Source organism: Hypanus sabinus, chromosome 7 (genome assembly GCF_030144855.1).
Source record: "Hypanus sabinus isolate sHypSab1 chromosome 7, sHypSab1.hap1, whole genome shotgun sequence".
Classification (NCBI taxonomy): Eukaryota; Metazoa; Chordata; class Chondrichthyes; order Myliobatiformes; family Dasyatidae; genus Hypanus; species Hypanus sabinus.
Genome location: NC_082712.1, coordinates 63,292,301 through 63,320,085, shown reverse-complemented (window position 1 = coordinate 63,320,085; position 27,785 = coordinate 63,292,301). Strand labels below are relative to the sequence as shown.

The 27,785-nt window shown below is 41.5% G+C and overlaps 1 protein-coding gene across 1 annotated transcript in view; it reads left to right on the top strand.

Moving 5' to 3' along the window:
- The window catches only part of LOC132396851 (protein shortage in chiasmata 1 ortholog), a 145,144-nt gene that overhangs the window by 20,072 nt on the left and 97,287 nt on the right, over positions 1-27,785 (top strand). The window contains exon 3 of the mRNA XM_059974832.1: positions 14,914-15,033. Within this exon, the coding sequence (XP_059830815.1) occupies positions 14,914-15,033 (120 nt within the window). The remainder of the gene's footprint in view (positions 1-14,913; positions 15,034-27,785) is intronic.

Sequence of the window (27,785 nt, the reverse complement as noted above, 5' to 3'; positions counted from 1 at the left end):
TTCTCCTTGGTATAAATACACCACTGTGCAACTGGTGTTGGACTTCCTAACCAACAGACCTCAGATAGTCAGGATGTACAACTGCTCCTCCCTTCCCTCCAACTCAACAGGGCTGCCCACCGAGGATTGAGTGTTGTGCCCATTACTGTACACTCTGCTCACACGTGACTGCACAGCCAAATACCCAAGCAATCACATTGTTCAGTTCGCTGAGGACATGACAGTGATGGGGCTCATCACCTACAGCAATAAGATGGCCTAAAGAGAGGAGGAGGAAGAGCTTGAGGCCTGGTACCAGGCAAATAATCTCTTCCTTAATGTCACAAGACAAAGGAGACGGTTATCAACTTAAAGAGAATTGCTCCACTCATCACCACCCATCCTTTACAGCAGCAGCACAGCTGTGAAACCTTAAGCAGTTTCAAACTTCTGGTAGTGCATAGCACATACCAACTCTCATGATCCCAGAACACATCCTACACCAAAAAAGAACACATCCTAGTCAAAAAAGCTCACTAATACCTCTACTTTCTGGGAAGGGTGAAGTGAGCTGGACTTCGCATATTCATATTCAAGTCATTCTACAGATATGCAGTAGAGAGCATCCTAACAAGCTTCTTCACTGCTTGGTACAGAAACTGTACTACAGCAGACAGGAAGGCTCTACAACAGCTAGTCAAACTGCCAGCGCATCACTAGCACCAACCTACCTGCCATCAAGGACATATATACAGAAAAGGGCCAGTAACATCATGATGGATTGCACTCATGAGCTGTTTGCCCCACTCCTATCAGGGAGGAGACTACGTAGCTTCCATGCCAGGACCACCAGATGCAAAAACAGTTATGTTCCCCAAGCAAGAAGACTGATCAACCCCTCCATCCACCAACTCCACCACTACTTTATTATTTCCCATCATTCTAGCGTCACTTTATAGATGTACAATCACTCTATGTAAATATGCTATTTTATGTATTTATTGTGTGTTTTTTATTATTATTGTGTTCTTTATTTTTTGTATTTTTTTGTGCTGCTTTGGATCTGGAGTAACAGTTATTTAGTTCTCCTTACAATTGTATGCAGAAAATGACATTAAACAATCTTGAATGTGAATAATTGTAGAAAGTTTCTCTTATCCTTGTACTCAAACAATTTGAAATAAAGACAAGCATACTAAACTCTTTGCCTACCTAATTGCTTACTTTAACAGTGTATTTACTTTAAGTGATTTGCGTACACTGATGCACAGAATCTTCTGAAAACAAATACTTTTCAATTTTTCATCTGTCATAAATATTCTGGTTTTCTATATTTATTCTACCAATGTGCATGATTTATATAGTTCTTCATTATGCCATGTCCTCGTCCGTTTACTTAACTTGTCTGGATTATCTTTCATCAGTGAACTTAATTACATTTCACTCAGTAATTTCATTTTTATCATTGATTCAGATTGTAAATAGGAAAGCCCAGCATTGACTCCTTTGGTACCCTACTAGTTATAGCTTACCAACCCAAATAATGGCACATTATCTTGCTACTCTCTAAATTCTGTCAATTAACTATTCTCAGTCTGTCAGTATATTATTCCTAATTCAATATGCTCTTATATTATTTACTCATTTCTTGCATGACACATTAACAAAGGTCTTCTAAATGTGCAAGTACAACATGTTCATTGGTGCATTCTTAAATATTCTGCTGGTTGCAACCAAAATACTTTGAATACTTTAAATTTATCACCCTGGAGCAAAACTAAGACTAAGCAAAGGAAAGATTTCTTGAAGGACTAAGAAGTATGATTTTAAAAATGATTAGAATTACAAGAAAAATAATGTATACTGTATATTTTAAGAAGCAGTAACATAGGAAACATTTAATAATATGGGTTATTAAATCATTTGCTTTAGTTATACTAAATTTCATTTACTCATTTTAAGTAGAAATGTAACTTAAAGATCTGATTGGTTTTGTTGAAATTCTGCTCAAAATTGTAACATAATTTACATTTAAATTTCTTTATAGATTTTTTTCTGCATGATGAAATACTGTTTACAGATTACCTCTCAGAGTTTTATAAGCAACTGCCAAAATTGCATAATCTTAGTTGCAGATTGAAAGTAATTACCATGAAAAACACATTTGTAAATTCCAAAGGAGAACCTTTAACCGAAGCAATGTTTTTCAGGTAAAAAAAAGAATTTTACGTGGAACTTATGATTTACAGTTTAGGTTGATTGTTTAAAGTGCAAAAAAAAACCCAACCAAACTTTTTAAAATTCAATTTTACAGTCTTATTCAGGAAATCCAAGATTGCATGAGCATTATATACAGCACATGTTAGCATACCCAAAAGTTAGTGAACCCCAGTGTATAGACTATTGTACTTGAATGCTTAATGTTCCTTTTATGATGCAAAAGTAATATGTATGGCGTTGAACTGGTCCTCACCCTCAACACTTTCTCCTTCGGCTCCTCCCACTTTCTCCAAACTCAAGGGGTAGCCATAGGCACCTGCGTGAGCCTCAGCTATGCCTGCTTTTTTTTGTTGGCTACATAGAATAGTTTATGTTCGAAGCTTTCCCTTGTAATGTTCCGCAACTCTTCCTGCATTACAATGATGACTGCATCGGTGGTATTTCATGCACTCATGCTGAGCCCATCAATTTCATCAACTTTGCCTTTAACTTTCTCCCTGCCCTTAAATTCACTTGGTCTATTTCTGACGCCGCTCTCCCCTTTCTCAATCTCTTTGTCTCCATTTTTGGAGACATCATGTCTACTGATATCTTTTACAAACCTACTGATTCCCACAGTTAACATGACTATACCTCAATGCATTCTGTCTCCTGTAAAAATGCTGTTGCCTTTCTTACTTCCTTTGTCTTCACCACATCTGTGCCCAGGTTGAGGAGGATGTCTCTGTCATCTTCTTCAAAGAATGAGGTTTCCCTTCCTCCACCATTGATGCTGTTGTCATCGGCATCTCCTCCATTTCCTGGACATCCATGTTCACTCCATCTACTTGCCACCTTAACAGGGATAGAGTTCCTCTTGTCCTCACCAATCACCCAATGAGCCTCTGCATTCAATGCATCATTCTCTGCAGCTTCCACCATTTTCAACAGGATCCTATCACCAAACACATCTTTACCTTACCCACCCCTATTCTCTGCTTTCCACAGGATAAATCCCTCCATGATACTCTTATCCATTTGTCCCTCCCCAATAATCTTCCTCCTGGCATATACAGTGGCATGCAAAAGTTTGGGCACCCCTGGTCAAAATTTCTGTTACTGTCAATAGTGAAGTGAGTAGAAGATAAACTGATCTCCAAAAGTCATAAAGTTAAAGATGAAACATTCTTTTCAACATTTTAAGCAAGATTGGTGTATTATTAAAAACACAAAATGCTGGCAGAACTCAACAGGCCAGACAGCATCTATGGGACGAGGTAGTGACGACGTTTCGGGCTGAAACCCTTCTTCAGGAGTGAAGTAACATGGGATGGTCAAGGGGGGATAAGAAGTGGGGGGAGGGATAGAGAGCTGGGAAGTGACAGGCTGGAGGGAAATGGGCTGGGGGAAGGTGGAGAATTATGGAAAATAAAAGAGAAAAAGGTAGGGCTGGGGGAGATTATAGTGAGGGGGGAAAGAGAGAGAAAGAGAAACAGACTATCCCAGATAGGGATGGGCTGAGGGGGGGCAGGGGTATCAACGGAGGTCTGTGAGTTGAATGTTCATGCCGGCAGGTAGGAGGCTACCTAGGCAGGGGATAAGGTATTGCTCCATCGACCTGCGTGTGGCCTCATCTTGACGGTAGAGGAAGCCACGGACAGACATATCGGAGTGGGAGTGGTCTGTGGAATTGAAGTGTGTGGCCACAGGGAGATCCCGCCACTGCTGGAGGACTGAGCGCCAGTGTTCGGCAAAACAGTCTCCCAGTCTGCGGCGGGTCTCCCCAATGTATAAATGATCACATCGGGAGTACCGGATACAGTATATCACCCCAGTTGACTCGCAGGTGAAGTGGTGCCTCACCTGAAAGGAGTGTCTGGGGCCTAGGATGGTGGTGAGGGAAGAAGTGTGGGGGCAGGTGTAGCACTTATTTCGTTTGCAGGTTTACATTCAACTCGCAGACCTCCGTTGAAACCCCTGCCCCCCTTACCCCATCCCTATCTATAATTTTAGTCTGATTCTCTTTCTCTCTCTTTTCACCTCCTCACTATAATCACCCCCCAGCCCTATCTTTCTTTCTCTTTTATTCCCCATATTTCTCCTCCTTTCCCTTAGTCCATTTCCCTCCAGCCTATCACTTCCCAGCTCTCTACTTCACCCCTCCCCCCACTTCTTATCCTCCCCTCGACCATCCCATGTTACTTCACTCCTGATGAAGGGTTTCAGCCCGCAACGTCGTCACTACCTCCCACAGATGCTGTCTGGCCTGCTGAGTTCTGCCAACATTTTGTGTTTTTATTTATTTCCAGCATCTGCAGATTCACTCGTGTTGCCTTTGGTGTATTATTTTTGTTTTGTACAATTTTAGAGTGGAAAAAAAAGGAAAGGAGCACCATGCAAAAGTTTGGGCACCCCAAGGGATTTGAGCTCTCAGATACCTTTTACCAAAGTCTCCGACCTTAATTAGCTTGTTAGGGCTATGGCTTGTTCACTGTCATCATTAGGAAAGGCCAGGTGATGCAAATTTCAAAGCTTTATAAATACCGCGACTCCTCAAACCTTGTCGCAACAATCAGCAGCCATGGGCTCTTCTACGTAGCTGCCTAGCACTCCGAAAATTAAAATAAATGTTGCTCACAAAGCAGGAGAAGGCTATAAGAAGATAGCAAAGCATTTTCAGGTAGCCGTTTCCTCAGTTTGTAATGTATTTAAGAAATCCAATTAACAGGAACGGTGGAGGTCAAGTTGAGGTCTGGAAGACCAAGAAAACTTTCCCAGAGAACTGCTTATAGGATTGCTAGAAAGGTAACTCAAAACCCCTGTTTGACTGCAAAAGACCTTCAGGAAGATTTTGCAGACTCTGGGGTGGTGGTGCACTGTTCTACTGTGCAGCGACACCTGCACAAATATGACCTTCATGGAAGAGTCATCAGAAGAAAACCATTCCTACATCCTCATCACAAAATTCAGCTTCAGAAGTTTGCAAAGGAACATCTAAACAAGCCTGATGCATTTTGGAAACAAGTCCTGTGGACTGTTGAAGTTAAAATAGAACTTTTTGGCCACAATGAGCAAAGGTATGTTTGGAGAAAAAAGGGTGCAGAATTTCATGAAAAGAACACCTTTCCAACTGTTAAGCACGGGGGTGGATCGATCATACTTTGGGCTTTTGTTGCAGTGGCACGGGAAACATGAAGATGAAAAGAGGACAGCTTCTACAACAGGATAATGATCCTAACACACCTCAGAATCCACAATGGACTACCTCAAGAGGTGCAAGCTGAAGGTTTTGCCATGATTCTCACAGTCCCCTGACCTAAACATCAACAAAAATCTGTGGATAGACCTCAGAAGAGCAGTGCATGCAAGATGGCCCAAGAATCTCACAGAACCTGAAGCCTTTTGTAAGAAGGAATGGGTGAAAATCCTCCAAACAAGAATTGAAAGACTCTTAGCTGGCTACAGAAAGCATTTACAAGGTGTAATACTTGTCAAAAGGGGTGTTACTAAGTACTGACCATGCAGAGTGCCCAAACTTTTGCTTCGGGCCCTTTTCCTTTTTTGTTATTTTGAAGCTGTAAAAGATGGAAGTAGAAAAGTAATCTTGCTTAAAAAAAGATATTAAAGAAATGTGTCATCTTTAACTTTATGCCTTTTGGAAATCAGGTCATATTTTACTCACTTAGCTATTCACAGTAACAGAAATTTTGACTAGGGCGCCCAAACTTTTGCATACCACTGTATCCCTGCAAGCAACAGAAATGCTACACCTGTCCATTCACCTCCCCTCTTAGCTCCATTAAGGACCCCAAACAGTCCTTCCAGATGAGGCACTGTGAGGTTGTCTATTGTATCCTGTGCTTCCGAGGTGGGCTCATCTATATTGGTGAGACCCAACATGCATTAGGGGACTGCTTTGAGGGACATTTGTGCTCCATCTGCCAAAAGCAGAATTTCTCAGTGGCCAAACACTTTAATTCCTATTCCCATTCCTGTTCCGACATGTCAGTCCATGGCCACCTCTTTTGCCATGATGAGGTCACTCTGAGGATGAAAGAGTAACACCTCATTTTCCATCTAGGTAGCTCCCGACCTGATGGCATGAATATTGATTTCTTCTTTCTCTCCCTCTTGACTTCTTCTATTCTTCACTCTGGCTTCTCTCTTATTTTCACCTGCCTATTACCTCTCCCTGGTGCCCCCCTTCTTCCCTTTCTGACAAGGCCCTCTCTCCTAACAGTTTCCTTCTTATCCAGCCTTTTACCTTTCCCACCCGCCTGGTTTCACCTAAGCCTTCTAGATAGACCTCTTTACCCTCCTCCCACTATTCTGGCATCTTTCCCTTTCCAGTCCTGAAGAAGGATCTCGGCTGAATCATTTCCAAAGATGCTGTCTGATCTGAGTTCCTCCAGCATTTTGTAAGTGTTGCTCTGGATTTCCAGCATCTGCAGAATTGTATGACATTTTCTTGTTTTCCTAAATGGTTTGCTATTTTAGCTCCTGCATGGCCTATCCCTCAAAGAAGAATGTTATTGCCAAAGCAATTGAAGAACCTTTGATTAAGGAAGATTATAAACCATTTTCACACCTGGGTGATGAGGTACAATAGTATTTAAATATGATTAGACCTGTAATTTGCTTTCAGAGGGTGTTGTGACTTTAGCATTGCTAGGAGAAAACACTCAGTTCTCTTAAAATTATCCTAGTATTGTAATAATTTCAGCATTAGTTATATGTAAACAAAATAGATTGGGGAAGGTTCAAATTCTTTCTTGCATCTTTCTCTCTTTCCTACCGTTATTCCAATCTCATCAGAGTCCTCTCCTTTTACAGAAAGGTTGTGTGTATGTATAGGAGAGGGATCCAGACTCGGAGTATTTGTAATAACAGCACACGCTATTCACCTGATTAGACAAACCATACCTCTAACAAGAAGTATTCCTTTAGCATATGGTTGCCATAACAGTTATGAGACAATTGTTCAGGGTAAAGTCAATCCTTCCTAAATATCAGTGAATGAGTTGACAATCAGGGGTGAGCTTCTGAATATTTACAAGTATTGTCTGCATATTGCATTTTCACTGCTGAAGTTAAGGTGGCTTTGCTTCTGATTAATTCCACTGAAGGCAAGGAGCTGCTGGAGATGAATTGCAGCATTGCAGTGAAAAAGATTGAAAAAACTTTGGGTGATGATACTGCCTTGTTTGACAATGATGGTTCTGTTTGAGCCTGCTGGTTTGAATCATGGTTTATATTCCATCATGAAACAGATTAGTTTTTGTGATCAGATCAATTTGAGGACAAAATAAATGGAAGAATTTGATCGATGGTCTTTCTCTATGAGCTAGCATAGACTCTATCCTCATTGTTTAAAAAAAATGAGTGATATGAAATAGGCAGATAAGACTTACCCTGTGGAAAACAGCAGGTACAGCAGTTAAGTTGGCTCCTTTCTTGAAGATGGTCACAAGGGTGTTTCTGAGGTCACCTGTCACATCTGTTTTCCAGCTGTTGACAGTAAAGTTAGGGATTTATGACTGACATTCCCACTGCTATATTTTATTTCATAACTATAGCAGGAATATTATCTGCTTCCAAGTCTTTATTGTTTGATTTGGCAAATGGCCTTTTCAACATCTTGTTGACATATGTAGTAATGGCTAATACCTCAAGCTGGTGACCCAGAGTCAGTCAGGAACTTGGGGAGGTATGTCAAGAGAGGAGATGATGGTAAAAGTGAAAACAAAAGGGTCTGTAGAGGAAGCCTGATCTGAATTTAAACTGCAGCTTTCACAGCCTTTTCTGTCCCAAAGCACTTTAGTCACTTAACTACTTTCACAGTATAGACACTAATGTAGTAAATTAACTGGCAAACAGAGGGAGGGCCTCTGTACATCCCACTGCAATTGGATCCTTGACTTCCTAACCAAAAGACCACAATTTGTGCTGATTGGTAATAATATCTTCTCCTCACTGACAATCAACACTGGCGCACCTCAAGGATGTGTACTTAGCCCAGTGTTCTACTCTCTCTATACCCATGACTGTGTGGATAGGCATAGCTGAAATGCCATCTATAAATTTGCTGTTGATACAACCATTGTTGACAGAATCTCAGATGGAGACAAGAGGACATACAGGAATGAGCTAATAGACAATAGGTGCAGAAGTAGACCATTCGGCCCCTCGAGTCTGCACTTCCATTCTGAGATCATGGCTGATCATTCACTATCAATACCCAGTCCCTGCCTTGTCTCCATATCCCTTGATTCTCCTATCCATCAGATATCTATCTAGCTCCTTCTTGAAAGTATCCAGAGAATTGGCCTCCACCATCTTCCGAGGCAGTGCATTCCACACCTCCACAACTCTCTGGGAGAAGAAGTTTTTCCTCAACTCTGTTTTAAATAACTGACCTCTTATTCTCAATCCATGCCCTCTGGTACTGGACTCTCCCAACATCTGGAACATATTTCCTGCCTCAATCCTATCAAATCCTTTAATTATCTTAAACGTTTCAATCAGATCCCCTCTCAATCTCCTCAATTCCAGTGTGTACAAGCCCAATCTCTCCAATCTCTCTGCGTAAGACAGCCCTGCCATCCCAGGAATCAACCTAGTGAATCTACGCTGCACTTCCTCAATTGCCAGAATGTCCTTCCTTAAATCTGGAGACCAAAACTGTACACAATATTCCAGGTGTGGTCTCACCAGGGCCCTGTACAAATGCAAAAGGACATCCTTGCTCTTGTACTCAATTCCTCTTGTAATAAAGGCCAACATTCCATTTGCCCTCTTCACTGCCTGTTGCACTTGCTCATTCACCTTCATTGACTGATGAACTAGGACTCCTAGGTCTCTTTGCATTTCTCCCTTACCTAACTCTACACCGTTCAGACAATACTCTGCCCTCTTGTTCCTGCTTCCAAAGTGGATAACTTCACATTTATTCACATTGAATGACATCTGCCAAGTATCTGCCCACTCACCCAGCCTATCCAAGTCTCCCTGTATTCTCCTAACGTCCTCTTCGAATGTCACACTGCCACCCAGTTTAGTATCGTCAGCAAACTTGCTGATATAGTTTTCAATGCACTCATCTAAATCATTGACATAAATCGTAAAGAGCTGTGGTCCCAATACAGAGCACTGTGGTACCCCACTAGTCACCTCCAGCCAGTCCGAGAAACACCCATTCACTGCTACCCTTTGCTTTCTATCTGCCAACCAGTTTTCTATCCATGTTGAAACTCTGCCCCCAATGCCATGAGCTCTGATTTTACTCACCAATCTCCTATGTGGCACCTTATTGAATGCCTTCTGAAAATCTAGGTACACTACATCCACTGGCTTACCCTCGTCTAACATCCTTGTTACACACTCAAAAAACTCCAACAGATTAGTCAAGCATGATTTGCCCTTGGTAAATCCATGCTGGCTCGGCCTAATCCTATTACTGCCATCAAGATATGCCACTATTTCGTCCTTAATAATGGACTCAAGCATCTTCCCCACGACTGACATTAGGCTAACAGGGCGATAGTTCTCCGTTTTCTCCTTCCCTCCCTTCTTGAAAAGTGGGATAACATTAGCCACTCTCCAATCTTCAGGAACTGATCCTGAATCTAAGGAACATTGGAAAATGATTACCAATGCATCCGCAATTTCCTGAGCCACCTCTTTTAGAACCCTCGGATGCAAACCATCTGGACCCGGGGATTTATTAGCCTTCAGTCCTATCAGTCTACTCATCACAGTTTCTTTTCTAATGTCAATCTGTTTCAATTCCTCTGATATCTTATGACCCTGGCCCATCCATACATCTGGGAGATTGCTTGTGTCCTCCCTGGTGAAGACAGATCTAAAGTATGCATTAAATTCTGTTGCCATTTCCCTGTTTCCCATAACAATTTCTCCCAATTCATTCTTCAAGGGGCCAACATTGTTCTTAACTATCTTCTTTCTCTTCACATAGTTAAAAAAGCTTTTGCTATCCCCTTTTATATTCCTGGCCTGACTGAGCTCATACCTGATTTTTTCTCTCCGTATTGCTTTTTTAGTTAAGATCTGCTGCTCCTTAAAACTTTCCCAATCATCTGTATTCCCACTCATCTTAGCCCTGTCATACTTCTTTTTCTTTAATGCTATCCAATCTCTGACTTCCTTTGTCAACCACTGTGGCCCCTTCCCCCTCTTTGAATCCTTCCTTCTCATTGGAATGAACTGCTTTTGCATCTTTTGTATTATCCCCAAGGATATCTGCCACTGCTGATCCACTGTCTTTCCTGCCAGGGCATCCGCCCATTTAACTTTGGCCAGCTCTTCACTCATGGCTCCGTAGTCTCCTTTATTTAATTGCAACACTGACACCTCTGATCTGCCCTTATCCCTCTCAAATTATAGATAAAAACTTATCATGTTATGATCACTACTTCCTAATGGCTCCTTTACTTCAAGATCACTTATCAATTCCTGTTCATTACACATCACCAAGTCCAAAATAGCCTCGTTCCTGGTTGGCTCAAGCACAAGCTGTTCCAAAAATACATCCCTTAGACACTCCACAAACTCCCTATCCTGGGATCCAGCACCTACCTGATTCTCCCAGTTCACCTGCATGTTGTAATCTCCCATAACGACTGCATTACCTTTAGCACATGTCAATGTTAACTCCCTAATCAACTTGTACCCAATATCCACGCTACTGTTTGGGGGCCTGTACACAACACCCATTAGGGTCTTTTTACCCTTACTGTTCCTCAGCTCAATCCACACAGACTCTACTTCCCCTGTTCCTAAGTCACCCCTTGCTAAGGACTGAATCTCATTCCTCACCACCCCCTCTTCCCATATTTCTGTCTCTACGATAGCACGTATACCCTGGTACACTCAATTCCCAGGCCTGATCCCCTTGCAGCCATGTCTCCATTATCCCAACAATATCGTAGTTCCCCATTTTCATCTGAGCTTCAAGCTCATCTGTCTTATTTCTGACACTACGCGCATTCAAGTATAGAATTCTTAGCCCATTCCTCCTCTCTTTGCTTAAAACACTGTCTATTGTACCTAACCCAGCTCCTTGAACTTCCATCGGGCTAATTGCACCTTGAATTTTGATGACCTTCTCAAGGTCAAGACCTTAGATATACCAGCTAGTCAAGTGGTGTCGCAGTAACAACCTTGCACTCAACACGAGTGAGACCAAAAATCTGATTGTGGACTTCAGAAAGGGTAGGATGAGGAAACAGAATGAGGAAACAGGATCAGAAGTGGAAAGAGTGAGCAATTTCTAGTTCCCGGGTGTCAAGATCTTTGTGGACCTAACCTGGTCCCAACATATTGATGCAGCTATAAAGAAGGCAAGGCAGTAGCCGCATTTCATTAGGAGTTTGGGGAGATTTGGTTTGTCACCTAAAAGACTTGAAATCTTCTCCCATACCATGGAGAGCATTCTGAAAGGCTGCATCATTGTCTAGTGGGGGTGGGGGAGGGAGGGCACTACTGCACAGGATCGAAAGAAACTACAGAAAGTTGTAAAACTAGTCAGCTCCATCTTGGGTACTTCCTTCTGTATTATCCAAAATATCTTCAAGGAGCAGTGACATAGAAATGCATGGTCCATTGTTAAGGGCACCTATCACCCAGGATATGTCCTTTTTTCATTGTTACCACCAGAAAGAAGCTACTGAAGCCTGAAGGCTCATGCTCAGTGGTTCAGGAACAGCTTCTTCCCTTCTGCCATCTGATTCCTAAATGGACATTGAACCCATGAACATTACCTCACTTTTTGTTTTATTATTATTAATGATTTTGCATTATTTTTAATTTAACAATTTAATATATACACATATATTTACTGTAATTGATCTACTTATTTATCTTTTTCTACATGATCATTTATTACATTGTACTGCTGCTGCTAAGTTAACAAATTTCATGACACATGCCAGTGATATTAAGCCTGATTCTGATTCTGGTTCTGATCAGCACGTAGCAAGGCTCTGCAAAGTAGTAATGATGGACAGAATGCCAGAGTGTTAGTTGGGAATATATCATGAGAAAATGCTTTCGGTATTCTATGAAAGAACTTATTGGGCATTGCTGCCCTCTCTTGATTAGGAAAAGGCCTTGCAGAAAATTGAACAATGACTTGTCAGTAATTCCTTACAGAACTAGAGTATTAGAAACATTGGCAAATATTTTAAAAATTCTACTTGTCCTGAAGTCAACTGTAATTTCCCTTTCACTTAAATATGTCAGATTATTGTGCATTTATTCTTTTCTTTGCCTGCTTCTTTATATTTTTAAGTGCTTCTTCACTTTCTTTTGTATTTTAAAATTTTAATACTTTACCTCCATTTTTCTCCATCTTTCAGGGCTACTGTATCTCTTGTTTCAAATTGGTTAGTTAGAGAGAGATTTAGCATAGGTGGAAACATTCTCTAACTCTTGCTGGAGGAAAAATTCAAAGGGTTAAGAGGTATTTGGAGAGACACTGTTGAGGGACAAGAAGCATGAGCCATAATTTGGAGGCCTTTAGAGGAAGTAGGAAAGGATATAGGCAAAAGAAAATGGTTATTTGGAAAGGAAGGAAGAATGCAGAAAGAATAAAGCAGAGATGGTGATAATCACATTTTTAAAACATTCTAGATTAATTTGTGTAGAAATTATTCAAAAATTACTAGAAGTTACTATTCATAATTTCTATCAAGTAATATTCTGACAGTTGGATCTAATGGAGAATGAGGATTAGCTCGTTCCTTCCTTAAGATTATATTATAAGAACGGAGAAAAATAATAATATTACAATGTACTTTTTAACAGTCTCTGATGTTACCTGTTGAACTGACTATTGGCAGTACTGTGGATTTGAGCTGGACTAAAGGCTTCTTGCCACTTTTAGAAATTAAATCACTTTTACCGTTGACAATAGAAGACACAATTGATGATGATTGTGTCAATGTTACAAACAATGGTAAGTTACATTGAACGAACATTTAGACTTATAAATTTGCTATTTAATAGTAAATGCTAGCAGGGGAAAAGTAATGTTGTTGTTACTCATCTAGTCCTACCCAGATTGAGGCTTTTCTGATTTTGAAGTAGGCGTGGAAATTGTGAGTAGTACTCTGCTGAGTAGCTGGGTGTATATGTAATGTATAATGCACATTGGATTCCTAATACAATTATAGTGTTTTACTAAGGAGTATGTAAAATGCATAAACACCATCTTGTGAACTTAATGTAATGTTGCTATCTGGTGTTAGAAATTAACTGACCACTTAGTTGAGAACTGCTGAATTATCTGAATTATGAAGAAGACATTTGCCTGCATTTCCTATTGATCTGTTTACTGGAAGTACATGTTTACAGATATTGCTTGAGGTCAGAATTAAGCTTGCTTATGATTTCCATTGCTGTGTAACAGTCTACTGATGCTTTCAGTTAAGGGTCACACAAAAGATATTGGTCACATGCAAGATCTGTACCCAGCTGCGTCACTATATATTTTGGAGAAGAAGCGAGAAAATTGGGAAAGGGAAATTGGCAAGAAAAGATTAATTTATTTGTTGTTTAATGTCAAAATAAATACTGAAGCAACAAGGAGAAAACACAATCTGATACAATATGTACTGTTTCCTCAAATCATGTCAAAACAAAAATCATGTTTATTGGGTAACTTTGTGAAGATGAAAAGAAATACAGGGGCTGGAAATCTAAAATAAAAATAGAAGATGCTGGAAATACCAGGTCAGGCCACATATGTGGGAAGATAAACAGAATTAATGTTTCAGGTGATCATACTTCCAGTATTTTCTGATTTTTTTGCATAATTTTATCTTGTTGGTTGAAAGGTGTGTGATTTAATGGTTATGAAGCCCCTTTTTACTCGGCGTCTCTAGAAACATGACTGGTTAGCCCTTGCTAATAAGCCATTGGACTCAGCAGTGAGAAAACCACCATTCTCAAGTTCCGTATATCTAGGGTTGATATGACTTGGGTCTCACCATACTGGGAGAGCTGGGATATTTCAACCATTTGCACCCCAATCTAAATAAGTACTGTGCAGATGCTGCCATTTGCAATTAACTGTCAACAAGAAATAACAGATCGTTCACTGCATGCAATTATAAAGAAAGTATATTTATAAATTTAAGCTTTATTGAACAGTTAGTAGGAAAAGAAAAAAAATTAAAAAAGAGTCCATTACAGTTAATCCAGTCCAAATGTGCACATAAGTTGGAGCTCATCTTAAAGTTGTCTAACTTGCACGCTAGACCCACGATCTTCATGAAATCATACACCGCTTTCCGAACGTTGCTTTAAATCCAGATCTTGAACAAAGAGACACCCCATGAGAGTATTGGACCTTCCATCTGCACAAAGCACTTTGTGCAAAAGGGATGGCATCCTCTACCATTATCCCTCTTGTCTTCTCCCAGCTCCCACCAAACTGTCCTAGGTTCACACCAGTGTCTGTCACAAAAACCTCTCCGCCCAGCATTTTCTAGAACCTTCTCCAAATTCCACAATCCTGATTGAATGACACTACATTCCTAAACATGAACATCACAACCCCTTATCCTTAGCTCAAACCCAAACATGCTGAAAGCAGAACAGACTGCTCCAGGTAGTATGATATAAAAACCCAAACAGTAGTTCCATTTTATATATAAAGAAACAAATAATCTTTGATAAATGGTTTTGTATTGAAATTTACTTTTCTTCCCATAGACTGTAAAGATAAATATATGCTAAAATTAGAAACATTTGAATGCTGTGAAACTATGAGCTATTCATTGAATAAAAACAAGAATGATGCTAATGAATTCGCTGCAGAAGTAAATGATCCAGGTAATGTTATTGTATACTGTCTTTATCTGAAATGGTATATTTATTGAAGGTTTAAGTTAACTTCAGCAAATATTTTAAACTTGCCAGGACCTCTATTCCCTATGCTCCCTTTAAATTTCTCAACCTCCATTTTCCACACTCCTCCTAAACTCTCTGGGTTCATTTATTTCATTTGATTTAGTGAAACGCATGGTAACAAGCCCTTTTGGTGTAATGAGTCTGTGCTGCCCAGTTATCCCCAATGTGACCAATTAACCAACTAACCTGTACGTCTTTGGAATGTGGGATGAAATTGGAGCACCTGGAGGAAACCCACACAATAACAGGGAGAAAGGACAAACTCCTTACAGAAAGCAGTGGAATTGCTATATATGGAATAGCATCTGGTGACTTCACTCATGCCAACTTAAAAGCAGTCCTGCCAAAGTTCTACCAGTATCTCAGCTTCACAACCAGAGGAGAAGATACATTAGACCTGGTTTGTAACAACGTTTGCAGAGCTTGCAAGGCTACACTACCCCCTCGACCCCACCTCCTCACCCTCATCTTGGGCACTCAGACCTCATATACATTTTGTTAATCCCTGCATACAGGCCTCTGGTTAAATGAGTCAAACCAGTTCGTAGGGAAATCAGGACCTGGTCACCTCATTGCTGCATACTGTTTCAAAAGCACAGACTGGAGTATATTCAAGGAGGCAGCTCCTATGATCATCACATCAACATTGATGAATATGCGGGACTGGTGACTGAGTACGTTAGAAGATGCTTTGAGGACATTACTGTGGTTAAACATTACCCTGCCAGGGCAAGCCAGGAACCATGGCTGACTGCAGAGGTTCATTCTCTGCTTAAGGTTGAGATGCTGCATTCAGACTGGCAGATAGGATAACTTGAATATCAGCAGGAGCGGTGTTCTCCTGTGCCATCAAAAAGGCAAAGCACGAGTACTCACAGAAAATTCTCAGGTGACATCTATGTGACACCAGGGACAAGTGCTTGTGGCAAGGAATACAAACCATAATGGATTACAAGTCCACCCTGTGTGTCAACGACAGCGATACCTCCCTTCCTGATAAGCTAAATGCTTTCTATACATGACTTGACACAATGAATAATGTGATATCAGGAAAAACCCTCTCTCCCCTGAGGAACAGGCATCCTGTCTTGCCACAGCCGAGTTGAGGAGGATTCTAGCCAGGATAAACCCACACAAAATTACAGCGCCAGACAACATATCTGGTCAAGAGCTGAGGGACTGTGGCCCAGCTAACAGAAGATTTAATAGATATCTTTAATGCCCTTGCAGATTTCAAGGCAGTCACCATTATCCTGATGCCCAAGAGAGCAACGGTAACTGGCCTAAACATTTACTGCCCAGTGGCACTAACTTCAGCAAACATAATGTACCTTGAGCGGATCCCACCTTCCGGCTACATTGTACCCTTTCCAGTTCGCCTTCTGCTCAAATTGGTCCACTGATGATGCCATAGCCTTAGCCCTCCACTCCTGGCATATGAGGTGTAGAACACAATGTCTCATATACCAGGTGTTGTTCATTGACTTCAGCTCAGTGTTTAACATGATCATTCCTTAGAGGTTGGTGGGTAAACACTCTCTGACTGGATTTTGGTCTTCTTAATGAAAAGACCCTTGTCAGTCTGAGCTGGCAGCAACATTGGGTGCATCATTGTGTGGTACGGAAGCTGGAAGGCGTCCGACCGCAAGATCCTACAGAGGATAGTAAAAACTGCTGAGAGGATCACCAAGGTCCCCCTCCCCCCTATTTGTGACATTTACCAGGAGCATTATAAATGAATGGCCAGAAGCATTGTTCAGGAATCCTACCACCCATCCCATAATCTGCTTGATCCACAACTATCAGGAAGGAGATACAGGAGCATCAGGACTTCCACTGACAGATTGGGTAACAGCTCCTTCCTTCAGGCTGTGAGACTAATGAATACCCTGTAACCACTGAGGTCTCATCAGTAGGACAGCGAGCTGTTTACTGTTTAACTGAGCTACATGCATTTTAAATTATATTTCATTAACTTATTGATGGTAATATTTTTTATGTTCTGTCTGTGATACAAGTTTTGTTGGTGCACTTTGGTCTGGAGGAACACTGTTTTGTTTGGTTGTATATATGTACAGGGTGATGACAATAAAGTTGAACTTGAACCAGGTTGTTGGTGCTATAATAGAATTGGGGTAATCACTACGCTCTGTGCCTCCTGTTTCTGCCATTCCCTTTAAACTCACTAGGACACCGCTTTAACCTTCATTATATTTTTATCTTTATATATTAAACCAAATTAAAAATATCTTGCTTTATTTTTTTAATTTGTATTTTGGATGAATTGATATTAGTTATATTTAAGAAGTTGATTCACCTGCAAAATCCGATTGCTTCAGTTTTCTGAATAGTCTGAGATTCAGTCAGGTTTATTATTGCTAACTTGCCGTGGAATTTGTTGTTTTGTGGCTAATGAGAGATAATGGCATGCAAACTCTGCTACAGGTGTTGTGCATGTGATTATGTCTCTAACTTCATATGGAGTTGCCTTTTTAATCTCACAGTGGCCTTCGATTGGTTGTATGTGGACTTCTTGTAGGGTTCTGGATCACTTGTCTTAAATGCCGCAAATCTAGATTTCAGCAGGGTATCACTTGGTTCATCCAGGGCCTGTGGTATGGATATGCTCAGTATGTTCTTAAAGGCACACACGTCCATTCATATTTTGATGAAATTAGTGACAACTGGGGCAAATTCAGTCTGATCTAAAGATGAATCCCTGAATATGGTCTAGTTTACCAAATCAAAGCTATCTTGTAAGTGCTGCCCTGCCTCCCTTGATCATACCTCTGTGTGCTCACCGCTAGTGCTGCAGTTCTCAGTCTCTGACTATATGCTGGGAGTAGAAGTACAGGTAGGTGATCATACTTTCCAAGTACTGGATGTTTCCACATTTTCAAGTATTGCACTGCATGTGTAATGGCATAGTAATCGTTCTTGATAGTGGTGTAACAGTGATCAAGTGTGCTGGCTATTCTGGTTCCACAGGTGTTGGTAGTGGTTTGCAGAGGATTCTTCAAGTTGGCCTGATTGAAACACTCTTCCTTGGGGTCCTGGAGTTCCCAGTTTGTCAGTTATAAAGATGACAATTTTTTTAATGACTTGAAACAATATTGCATATTTCAGTCTCTGTGGCTGCAGATTTTAATTGCTGGAGTTCCAAAAAGGAATACTTGAAATTTCCTTGGGATTGGCATACAGAAAGTCTGCCAGTCACCAGCGCCATTTTTTCTTTTAATTAGTTGCATAAAGCACATGATAAAACATATTTCTTCATGAGCCATTATAACATACACTTGTTGGCCCACCAAAATACCCAATAATTCAATCTTCAATTAATTTTAAAGAAATTCCAGGCAGTATTAAACATTGATATGCACTTTCTTCACAAAACAAAGTATTTTGTTGAGAATTGTATGTATGGCAGCTATTATAATTCCAAAATTAGTGTTCAAAGCTAAAACTGCTGTTTGAATTTATGTACTGGCTGTATCTCAGTACTGTTGCAGACACAGGAGACTACAGATGCTGGAATCTGGAGGAAAAAAAGCACCGTTAGCAACTCAGCATGTCAACCAAGACCATTGGGTTGCTCCAGCAGCTTGATTTTTGATTACGTGTTGTAAGTTGATGTGTCTGGCTAATTAGGTGCAGTCAGCTCGGGTGTGTTCTGTTAATCATCCAGTATCTGGTCCATATGACATCTCCAGTAATGATCTTCGACATCCACTGTGTATATCAGTGGTCCAGTTCTTGTAGCTCTCCTACCAGATGTTCACTGTCCTCTTGGTAAGCACATGCTAGGACTTCTTGTCCAACCTCACAGTTCCTTGCTGATTCACTTGGCAACTGGTTGAAATGTGTATTCTTCACTTCCTTGTTTCAGGAGGTCTGTGCAAGATCTCAAATTCCTGCTCATGAATAACATTGCAGGTGTTTGATTTGGCAGCTATGATACACAAAAAGGATACTGTCCACCATGTGCTGTAGGGAAATGTCCTCCTTGTCCATGGCATTAATAGACTTCTTGAAGTTTTGGATAAACCTTTCAGCTAACCCATTTGTTGCTGGGTGGTGAGGAGCTGACTTGACATATTTGATTACATTTTTCTTCATGAATAGTCTAAACTCCTCTGATGTGTATTGTGCTCAGTTGTCACTTACAATTTGTTCAAGTAAGTTGCTTCTGGCAAAGATAGATCGGAAATAGTCTTTTCTGAGGTGGTTAACTTCATTGGTATGACCTCTAGCCAATTTGAATGAGCATCCACAGCAATCAGAAACATGGAGTCCATGAATAGCTCAATGAAGTCAATATGTACTCTTTGCCATGGTGATGATGGCCACTCTCACAGGTATAATGATGCCTGTGGAGGTGCATTTGAACATTTTAGCATCCTAGATTGGCCAAGACTTCAATCTGTATATCTATTATTGGCCACTACACATAGCTCCAGGCAAGACCCTTCATCTTGACTGTACTCAGGTGTTCTTCATGCAGATTCTCTAACACTCTGGTGCGCCGTTTAAAGGGAACCACAGCACGAGATCCACACATCAGTGTTCTTTGACATACTGACAGTTGGTCTCTGGGAATATAGGATGACTGTGAGCTGGCCATCCTTGCATGGTGACATCATAGACTTTTGACAATGTCGGGTCATTCCTAGTTTTTCTTTGTATTTCAGAGTTTGTTACCAATGCTGTGTGGAACACTTCACCTGGGGCACAGAATGAAGACTTTTCTTTGGTTGCAAACAGTGGAAGACATGACAAGCCATCAGCATTGCTGTGTTGTTTGGTACCCTTGAACTCTACATCATAAGAATGGGCATACAGGAACAGTACCCAACCTTGTAAACTGGGTAGCAGTCGTCACTGGAATTCCCTTCCTGGAATTGAAAATGGACACAAGGGGCTGGAGACCTGACACTAGAGTAAACTTTTTTCTGTAGAGATAGTGGTGGAACTTCTTTATTCACCATACTAGACTAAGGGCCTCTTGGTTGATCTGTGCATCGTTGCGTTCTGTGCTCGTCAGTGATCTCGAAGCAAATGCAATTGGACATTCAGATCTGTCTTTCAGAATGTGTGACAAAACAGCTCCAATGCCATAAGGGGAAACATTGCACACCAGTCTGATGGACAGCGGTGGGTCATAATGGGTGAGCAGTTCATCTGATGTTATTAGTCTCTTTGTTTACTTGAATGCTCTTTTACAACTTTCTGACTGACCATTCCCACTTTACTCCTATCTGCAACATTGGGTGCAGCACTGTAGCAATAGATGGGAGAAACTGGTGGTCGTAGTTTAAAAAGCCCAAGTATGACCTGAGTTTTTTCACATTTTCTGGTTTGGGTGTCTGTGGCACTGACTCAATCTTCTCTTCTGACTTATGTAAGCTTGCTTGTGAATGACATGTCCACAATATGGGATTTAATTCTTGAAAAACTCATTTCTCTTTCTTTGCACATAGACCATACTCACTCAGCTTAGAAAACACTTTACCAAGGTTCTGGAGGTGCTCTTCTTCATTTTTGCCAGTCACGATGATGTCATTAAAGTAACATTGAGTTCTTGGTATGTCTTGAAACACCTGGTCTATTGTCCTTTGCTGGAGCTGATGTGACGCTAAAGATGAGACAATTATACCTGGAACAGTCCCTTGTAAGTGTTGATTGTGTGGAACTTCATGCTTGACACCTCAATCTCCATTTGCAAATAGGCTTGTTACAAGTCAATCTTTGAAAACCTCTCCCCACCTACCAGAGATGTAAAAATGTCTTCTATTCCTGGCAGGGGCACTACACAGTACGCTGCACTGGGTTGATGCTCACTTGGAAATCCCCACATATGCTAACGGCTCTGCCCTTCCCTTTCTTCATCACTGGGATAATGGGCATGGCCAAATCGCTCCACTTAACGGAGAGTATGTAAGGCACTGGACGCGCTTTATGGAATCTTGATGTTGCTGTTTGACCCCGTTCAAGTTTGGTCTTCATGTGTTTGAGTTTACCAATGTCCTTCTCAAACACCTTCTCATTAGCATTAAGCAGCTGTGACAGTCTTCGATTAGAGCTATCATTTGGGCTACACTTACTTATTGATGACACATTAAGAGCTTTGATTGCATGCTAATCTAGCCAGGCAGCTGTGGAAGCCACATCTTTGGGTATATTTAAGGCAGAGGTGGATAGATTCTTATGAAGGGATATGGGGAGAAGGCAGGATGTTGGGGCTGAGAGGGAAAATAGATCAGCCATGACCAGACTTCATGGGTCACATTGCCTAATCCTGCTTCTATATCTTATAGTCTTATGGTAAAACACTAGGCACTGATGCCACTGAAGGCTGGGCAGCAGATAGTGTTGTCCAAATGCCTGCTTGCTGTATGGCAAAATCACATTTTTGCAGAATAATCAGATGAGGTCTTAGAAGAATTTCACCAGAAGAAAACTAATGGGTACGAATCTAATTGTTTATATCTAGGGAAGCCAGCTGGATAGCATCAAAGAGCATAAATGTATCCAGAACCTTTGGCACAGGGCTGTGAACAGAACGTGGAGCTTTGAAAAAGCACATGCACAAACACACCAACTATCCACTTTTCTCTAGACATGCTGCTTGACCTGCTGAGTTCCTCCAACAGTTTGTTTTCTCACTTCAGATTCCAGCATGTGTACCCTCATGTGTGTTGTTTTCAGCTCAGAACTGGTAATTATAATTAAAGGCTCAAAGGTTTATTTGTTGTTAAAGTATGTAAGCAGTACACATCTCTGAGATTCTTCTTCTCCATATAGCCACGAAACAAAGAAAAACCATGGAAGTCAGTTCAGAGAGAAACAGCAGACCCACCCCCATGCACAAAAAAGAACGGTAACATGGTCAACCTCCAAAACCCCACTCCCCCACAAGAAATGCAACAAGAATCTTAAGTCAGAAGTGACAAGTAGATGATCCAGCTCGGCCTCCTCCAGAAGTCCCCAGCATCCCAGATGTCAGTATGTAGTCAATCCGATTTACTCCATGTGAGTGGAGTAGTTGTATTGAGAGCATCCTGAGCAGCTGCATCACTGCCTGGTTTGGAAATTGCACCATCTCAAATCTCTCAAGACCCTGCAGCGGATAGTGAGGTTAGCTGAGAAGATCATCGGGGTCTCTCTTCCCGCCATCATGGACATTTACACTACACGCTGCATCTGCAAAGGAAACAGCATTATGAAGGACCCCATGCAACCCTCATACAATCTCTTCTCCCTCCTGCCGTCTGGGAAAAGGCTCCGAAGCATTCAGGCTCTCACGACCAGACTATATAATAGTTTCTTCTCCGAAGCTATTAGACTCCTCAATACCCAGAGACTAGACTGACACCTTGCCCTATTGTCCTGTTTATTATTTATTATAATGCCTGCAATGTTTTTGTGCACTTTACGCAGTCCTGTGTAGGTCTGTAGTCTAGTGTATTTTTCTCTGTGTTGTTTTTTTTTTACGTAGTTCTGTCTAGTTTTTGTACTGTGTCATGTAACACCATGGTCCTGAAAAACGCTGTCTCATTTTTACTATGTACTGTACCAGCAGTTATGGTTGAAATGTCAATAAAAGTGACTTGACTTGACAGCAAAGAAACAGCTGAAAGCACTGGATACTGCAAAGGCCATTGGCCCAGACAAAATCATGGCAATAGTCCTGAAGACTTGTGCTCCAGAACTTGCCATGCCACTAGCCACTAGCTACAACACTGGTATTTACCTGGCAAAATGGAAAATTACCCAGGTATGTCCCATACACAAGAAACAGGGCAAGTCCAACCCAGCCAATTACCGCCCTATCAGCCTACTCTCAATCAGCTGTGGAGTAATGGAAGGGGTCATCACTAGTGCTATCATGAAATACCTACTCGGCAATAATCTACTGATGATGCCCAGTTTGGGTTCCATCAAGACCACTCAGCTCCTAACCTCATCACCCCCTAGATATTCTAGCTAAAATGGAGTCAATGGAAATTAGGGGGAAAACCCTCCACTGGTGGGAATCATACCTAACCCAAAGGAAGATGGTTGTGATGGTTGAAGATTAATCATCTCATCCTCAGGACATCACTGCAAGAGTTCCTCAGGGAAGTGTCCTTGGACCAACCATCTTCAGCAGCTTCATCAATGATCTTCCTTCCGTCATAAGGTCAGAAGTGGGGTGTCCACAGATGACTGCACAATGTTCTGCACCATTTGTGACTCCTCAGATAGTGAAGCAGTTCATACCCAAAAAGAAAGAGGAAGGTTGCAGAAAGGAAATTATAGTCCACTTAGCCTGACCTCAGTGGTTGGGAAGATGTTGGAGTCAATTGTTAAGGATGAGGTGATGGAGTACTTGGTGACACAGAACAAGATAGAACAAAGTCAGCATGGTTTTCTTCAGGGAAATTACTGCCTGACGAACCTGTTGGAATTCGTTGAGGAGATTATAAGTATGAGAGATAAAGGGATGCAATGGATATTGTATATTTGGACTTTCAGAAGGCCTTTGACAAAGTGCCACACATGAGGCTGCTAACCAAGTTAAGAGCTCATGGTATTACAGGAAAGTTACTAATATGGTTAGAGCATTGGCTGATTGGTAGGAGGCTGTGATTGGGAATAAAAGGATCCTTTTCTGGTTGGCAGCCAGTGACTAGTGGTGTTCCACAATGGTCAGTGTTAGGGACCACTTCTTTTTATTTTGTATATAAATGATTTAGATGATGAAATAGATGACTTTGTTGCCAAGTTTGCAAATGATACGAAGATTGGTGAAGGGGCAGGTAACGTAGAGGAAACAGGTAGGATGCAGAAGGACTTAGACACAAGAAAGTGGCAAATGAAATACAATGTTGGAAAATGACCGTGCACTTTGATAGTAGAAATAAAACAATGGACTATTTTCTAAAAAGGGAGAAAATCCAGGAATCTGAAATGCAGAGGGACTTGGGAGCCCATTTGCAGAACATCCTGAAGGTTAACTGGCAGGTTGAGTCAGTGGTGAGGAAGGTAAATTCCATGTTAACATTCATTTCAAGAGGTCCAGAATACAGGAGCAGGGATGTGATGCTGAGGCTTTATAAGGCACTGGTGAGGTCTCACCTTGAGTATTATGAACAGTTTTAGGCCCCTCATCTTAGAAAAGATGTGCTGGCATTGGAGGGGGGCCCAAAGGAGATGTGGAAAGGATGTTTCCCATGGTGGGAGAGTCTAGGACAAGAGGGTACAGCCTCAGGATAGAGGGGCACCCTTTCAAAACAGAGGTGTGGGGAAATTTCTTTAGGCAAAGGGTGGTGAATTTTTGGAATTTGTTGCCACGTGCAGCTGTGGAAGCCAGGTCATTGGGTGTATTTAAGGCAGAGATCAAAGGGAGAAGGCAGGGAACTGGGTTTGAGGAGATTAAATAAAGTATCAGCCATGATTGAATGACGGAGCAGACTTGATTTTGCTCCTATGTCTTATGGTCTTATGCAGCCAGGCTTGGGCTAACAAGTCGCAAGTAACATTGAGCCATGCAAGTGCCAGGCAATGACCATCTCCAACAGGAGAGGCTCTAACCATTGTCCCTTGACATTCAGTGGCATTGCAATTATTTAACCCCCTACTAGCAACATCCTGTGGGTCACCATTGACAGGAAATTGAACTGATCTGGCCATATAAACATCCTGACTGCCAGAGCAGATCAAAGGCTAGGAATTCTGTGGCGTGTAACTCACCTCCTGACTCCCCAAAGTCTGTCCACCATTTACAAGGCTCAGGTCAGGAGTGTAATAGAATACTCACCAGTCACCTGGATGAGTGCAGCTCCATTGACACTCAAGAAGTTTGACACATTCAGTACAGCCAACTTGATTGGTACCCCTTCAACAAGCATCCAATCCCTCCACCATCAATGAGCAGTTGCAGCTCTGTGTACTATCTACAAGATGCACTACAACAATGCACCAAAGTTCCTAAGGCAGCACCTTCTAGACCTATGACCACAACCATCTAGAAGAACGAGAACAGCAGATACTTGAGAACACCACCACTTGGAAATCCCCCTCCGAGTCACTCACTATCCTGACTTGGAAACATATCGCAGTTCCTTCATTGTTGCTGGCTCAAGATCATAAAATTCCCTCCATAATAGCACTGTGGGTACCTACATCTCAGGGACTGCTGTGGTTCCAGAAGACAGCTCATCTTTACTTTCTCAAGAGCAACTAGGGTTAGGCAATAAATGCTGGCTTAGCTGGTGATGCTCACATCCCGTAAGTGAATAAATTTAAAAAGGAGCATCTAACTCCAAATCCCTCTCTTCCTGCACAAAAAACTAACAGAAACACAACAAGAACATCGACCCCCCAAATTCTTCCCCCCCCCCACAAAATGCAACAAGAACATGGGCTTCCAACTCGCCTTCTCCCAGCACAAAAATTGCAACAAGAGCATCGACCTCCAAATCCTCCTCCCCGACACAAAATAAAACAAGAAAGAATATTTATGTGCAAAAGCACAGAATATAAAAGCTGTAAGACTGAAAAAAATTCCATAGTCCAAATCCATAAACACAGAAAATCTCAGTAACATCCTCCAACATCTTTGAAAGAGAAAGTCCCAGAGGCTTAGCTGCTGGGCACAGCAATAGGCCATACAAGCTCCCCTGTCTGGCAGCAGAATGATCAGAAGGCAGGCACATGCTCTCCTCATTTGCCTCAATGTTTCAATCTCCCTTATTGCTTTAATCTGCAAACAGTGGAAGCCTTAATCGGCGAAATGGAGGTAAGCATCAACTGGCAGTCAGTCCAGCAGCTTGCTCACCTCAAGGCTTGTGCTCATTGCTTCCCGGAATCCTCCTACCTGCCAGCATGAACATCCAACTCACAGACCTCCCTTGATACCCCTGCCCCCCCTTACCCCCATCCCTATCTATTATTTTAGTCTGGTTCTCTTTCTCTCTCTTTTTTTCTCCCCTCACTATAATCTCCCCCAGCCCTACCTTACTTTCTCTTTTATTTTCCATAATTCTCCATCTTCCCCCTAGCCCATTTCCCTCCAGCCTATCACTTCCTAGCTCTCTATCCCTCCCCCCACTTCTTATTTCCCCCTTCACCATCCCATGTTACTTCACTCCTGATGAAGGGTTTCAGCCCGAAACGTCGTCACTACCTCCTCCCATAGATGCTGTCTGGCCTGCTGAGTTCTGTCAGCATTTTGTGTTTTTATTTACTTCCAGCATCTGCAGATTCACTCGTGTTGCCTATAAAAGAAGTGAAATAGTTTTGTGGTCTATCCAGAAGATGTCAACTAAGGGAGCATTGTACACTGGTGCCATCTTGACCAGATTATCAATGTTCCTGTGGAGTTAACCACAATGCAGAATTTGATGGCCAATTTTTCAGCTACCATTGCTTTATACTTAAATGGAAACTCATACTTGCCGTGAAATCTCAGTTTGCTACCATGATGGATTTAGATATCAATGTGCAAAGGAGCTTCTAAAACATCCTAGGGCAATCCATTCTGGAGGACTGGAGGATTGAAATTATCACTCCACTCTTTAAGAAGGGAGGACGATAAAACAAAGAAAATTACAGCCCAGGTAGCCTAACCTCAGCGGTTGAGAAAGTGTTGGAGTCTATTATTAAGGATGAGGTTTCGGGGTACTTGGAGACTAATGATAAAATAAGTCAAAGTCAGCATGGTTTCTGTGAAGGGAAATCTTGCTTGACAAATCTGTTAGAGATCTTCAAGGAAGGTGTAAGCATCGTGGACAGTAGATGTCATTTACTTGGATTTCCAGAGGGCATTTGATAAGTTGCCACACATGAAGCTGCTTGACATGATAAAATCCTATGGCGTTACAGGAAAGATACAGGCATGGATAGAGGAATGGCTGATAGGCAGGAGGCAAGGAATAGAAATAAAGGGGGCCTTTTCTTGTTAGCTGCCAGTGACTAGTGGTGTTCCTCAGGTGTCAGTATTGGGACTGCTACTGATAGGTGAAGGGGTAGGTAGTGCTGAGGAAGTAAGATGATTGCAGCAGGTCTTAGACAAATTGGAAGAATGGGCAAAAAAGTAGCAGATGGAATATAGTGTTGGGAAATGTAAGATACTGCATTTTGTTAAAAGGAACAATAGTACAGACTATTATCTAAATGGGGAGAAGGTTCAAACATCAGAGGTGCAGAGGGACTTGGGAGTCCTCATGCAAGACTCCTAGAAGGTTAATTTACAGGTTGAGTCTGTGATTAAGAAGACAAATACAATGTTGGCATTTATTTCAAGGGGAATAGAACAAAGAAGCAAGCAGATAATGCTGAGCCTTTATAAGAAGCTAGTCAGGCCACACTTGTAGTATTGTCAACAGTTTTGGGCCCCATATCTCAAAAAGGATGTGTTGTCATTGGAGAAATTCCAGAGAAGGTTCATGAAGATGATTCGGGGAATGAAGGGGTTAACATATTAGGAGTGTTTGGCAGCTTTGGGCCTGTATTCACTGGAATTTAGAAGAATATGGGGGATCGCATTGAAACTTAATGAATGTTAAAAAGACTAGATAGGGTAGATGTGGAGAAGATGTTTCCTATGGTGGGGGTATGCAGAACTAGAGGGCACAGCCTCAAAACTGAGGAATGACCTTTTAGAACAGAGGTAAGGAGGATTTTTTTTTTGT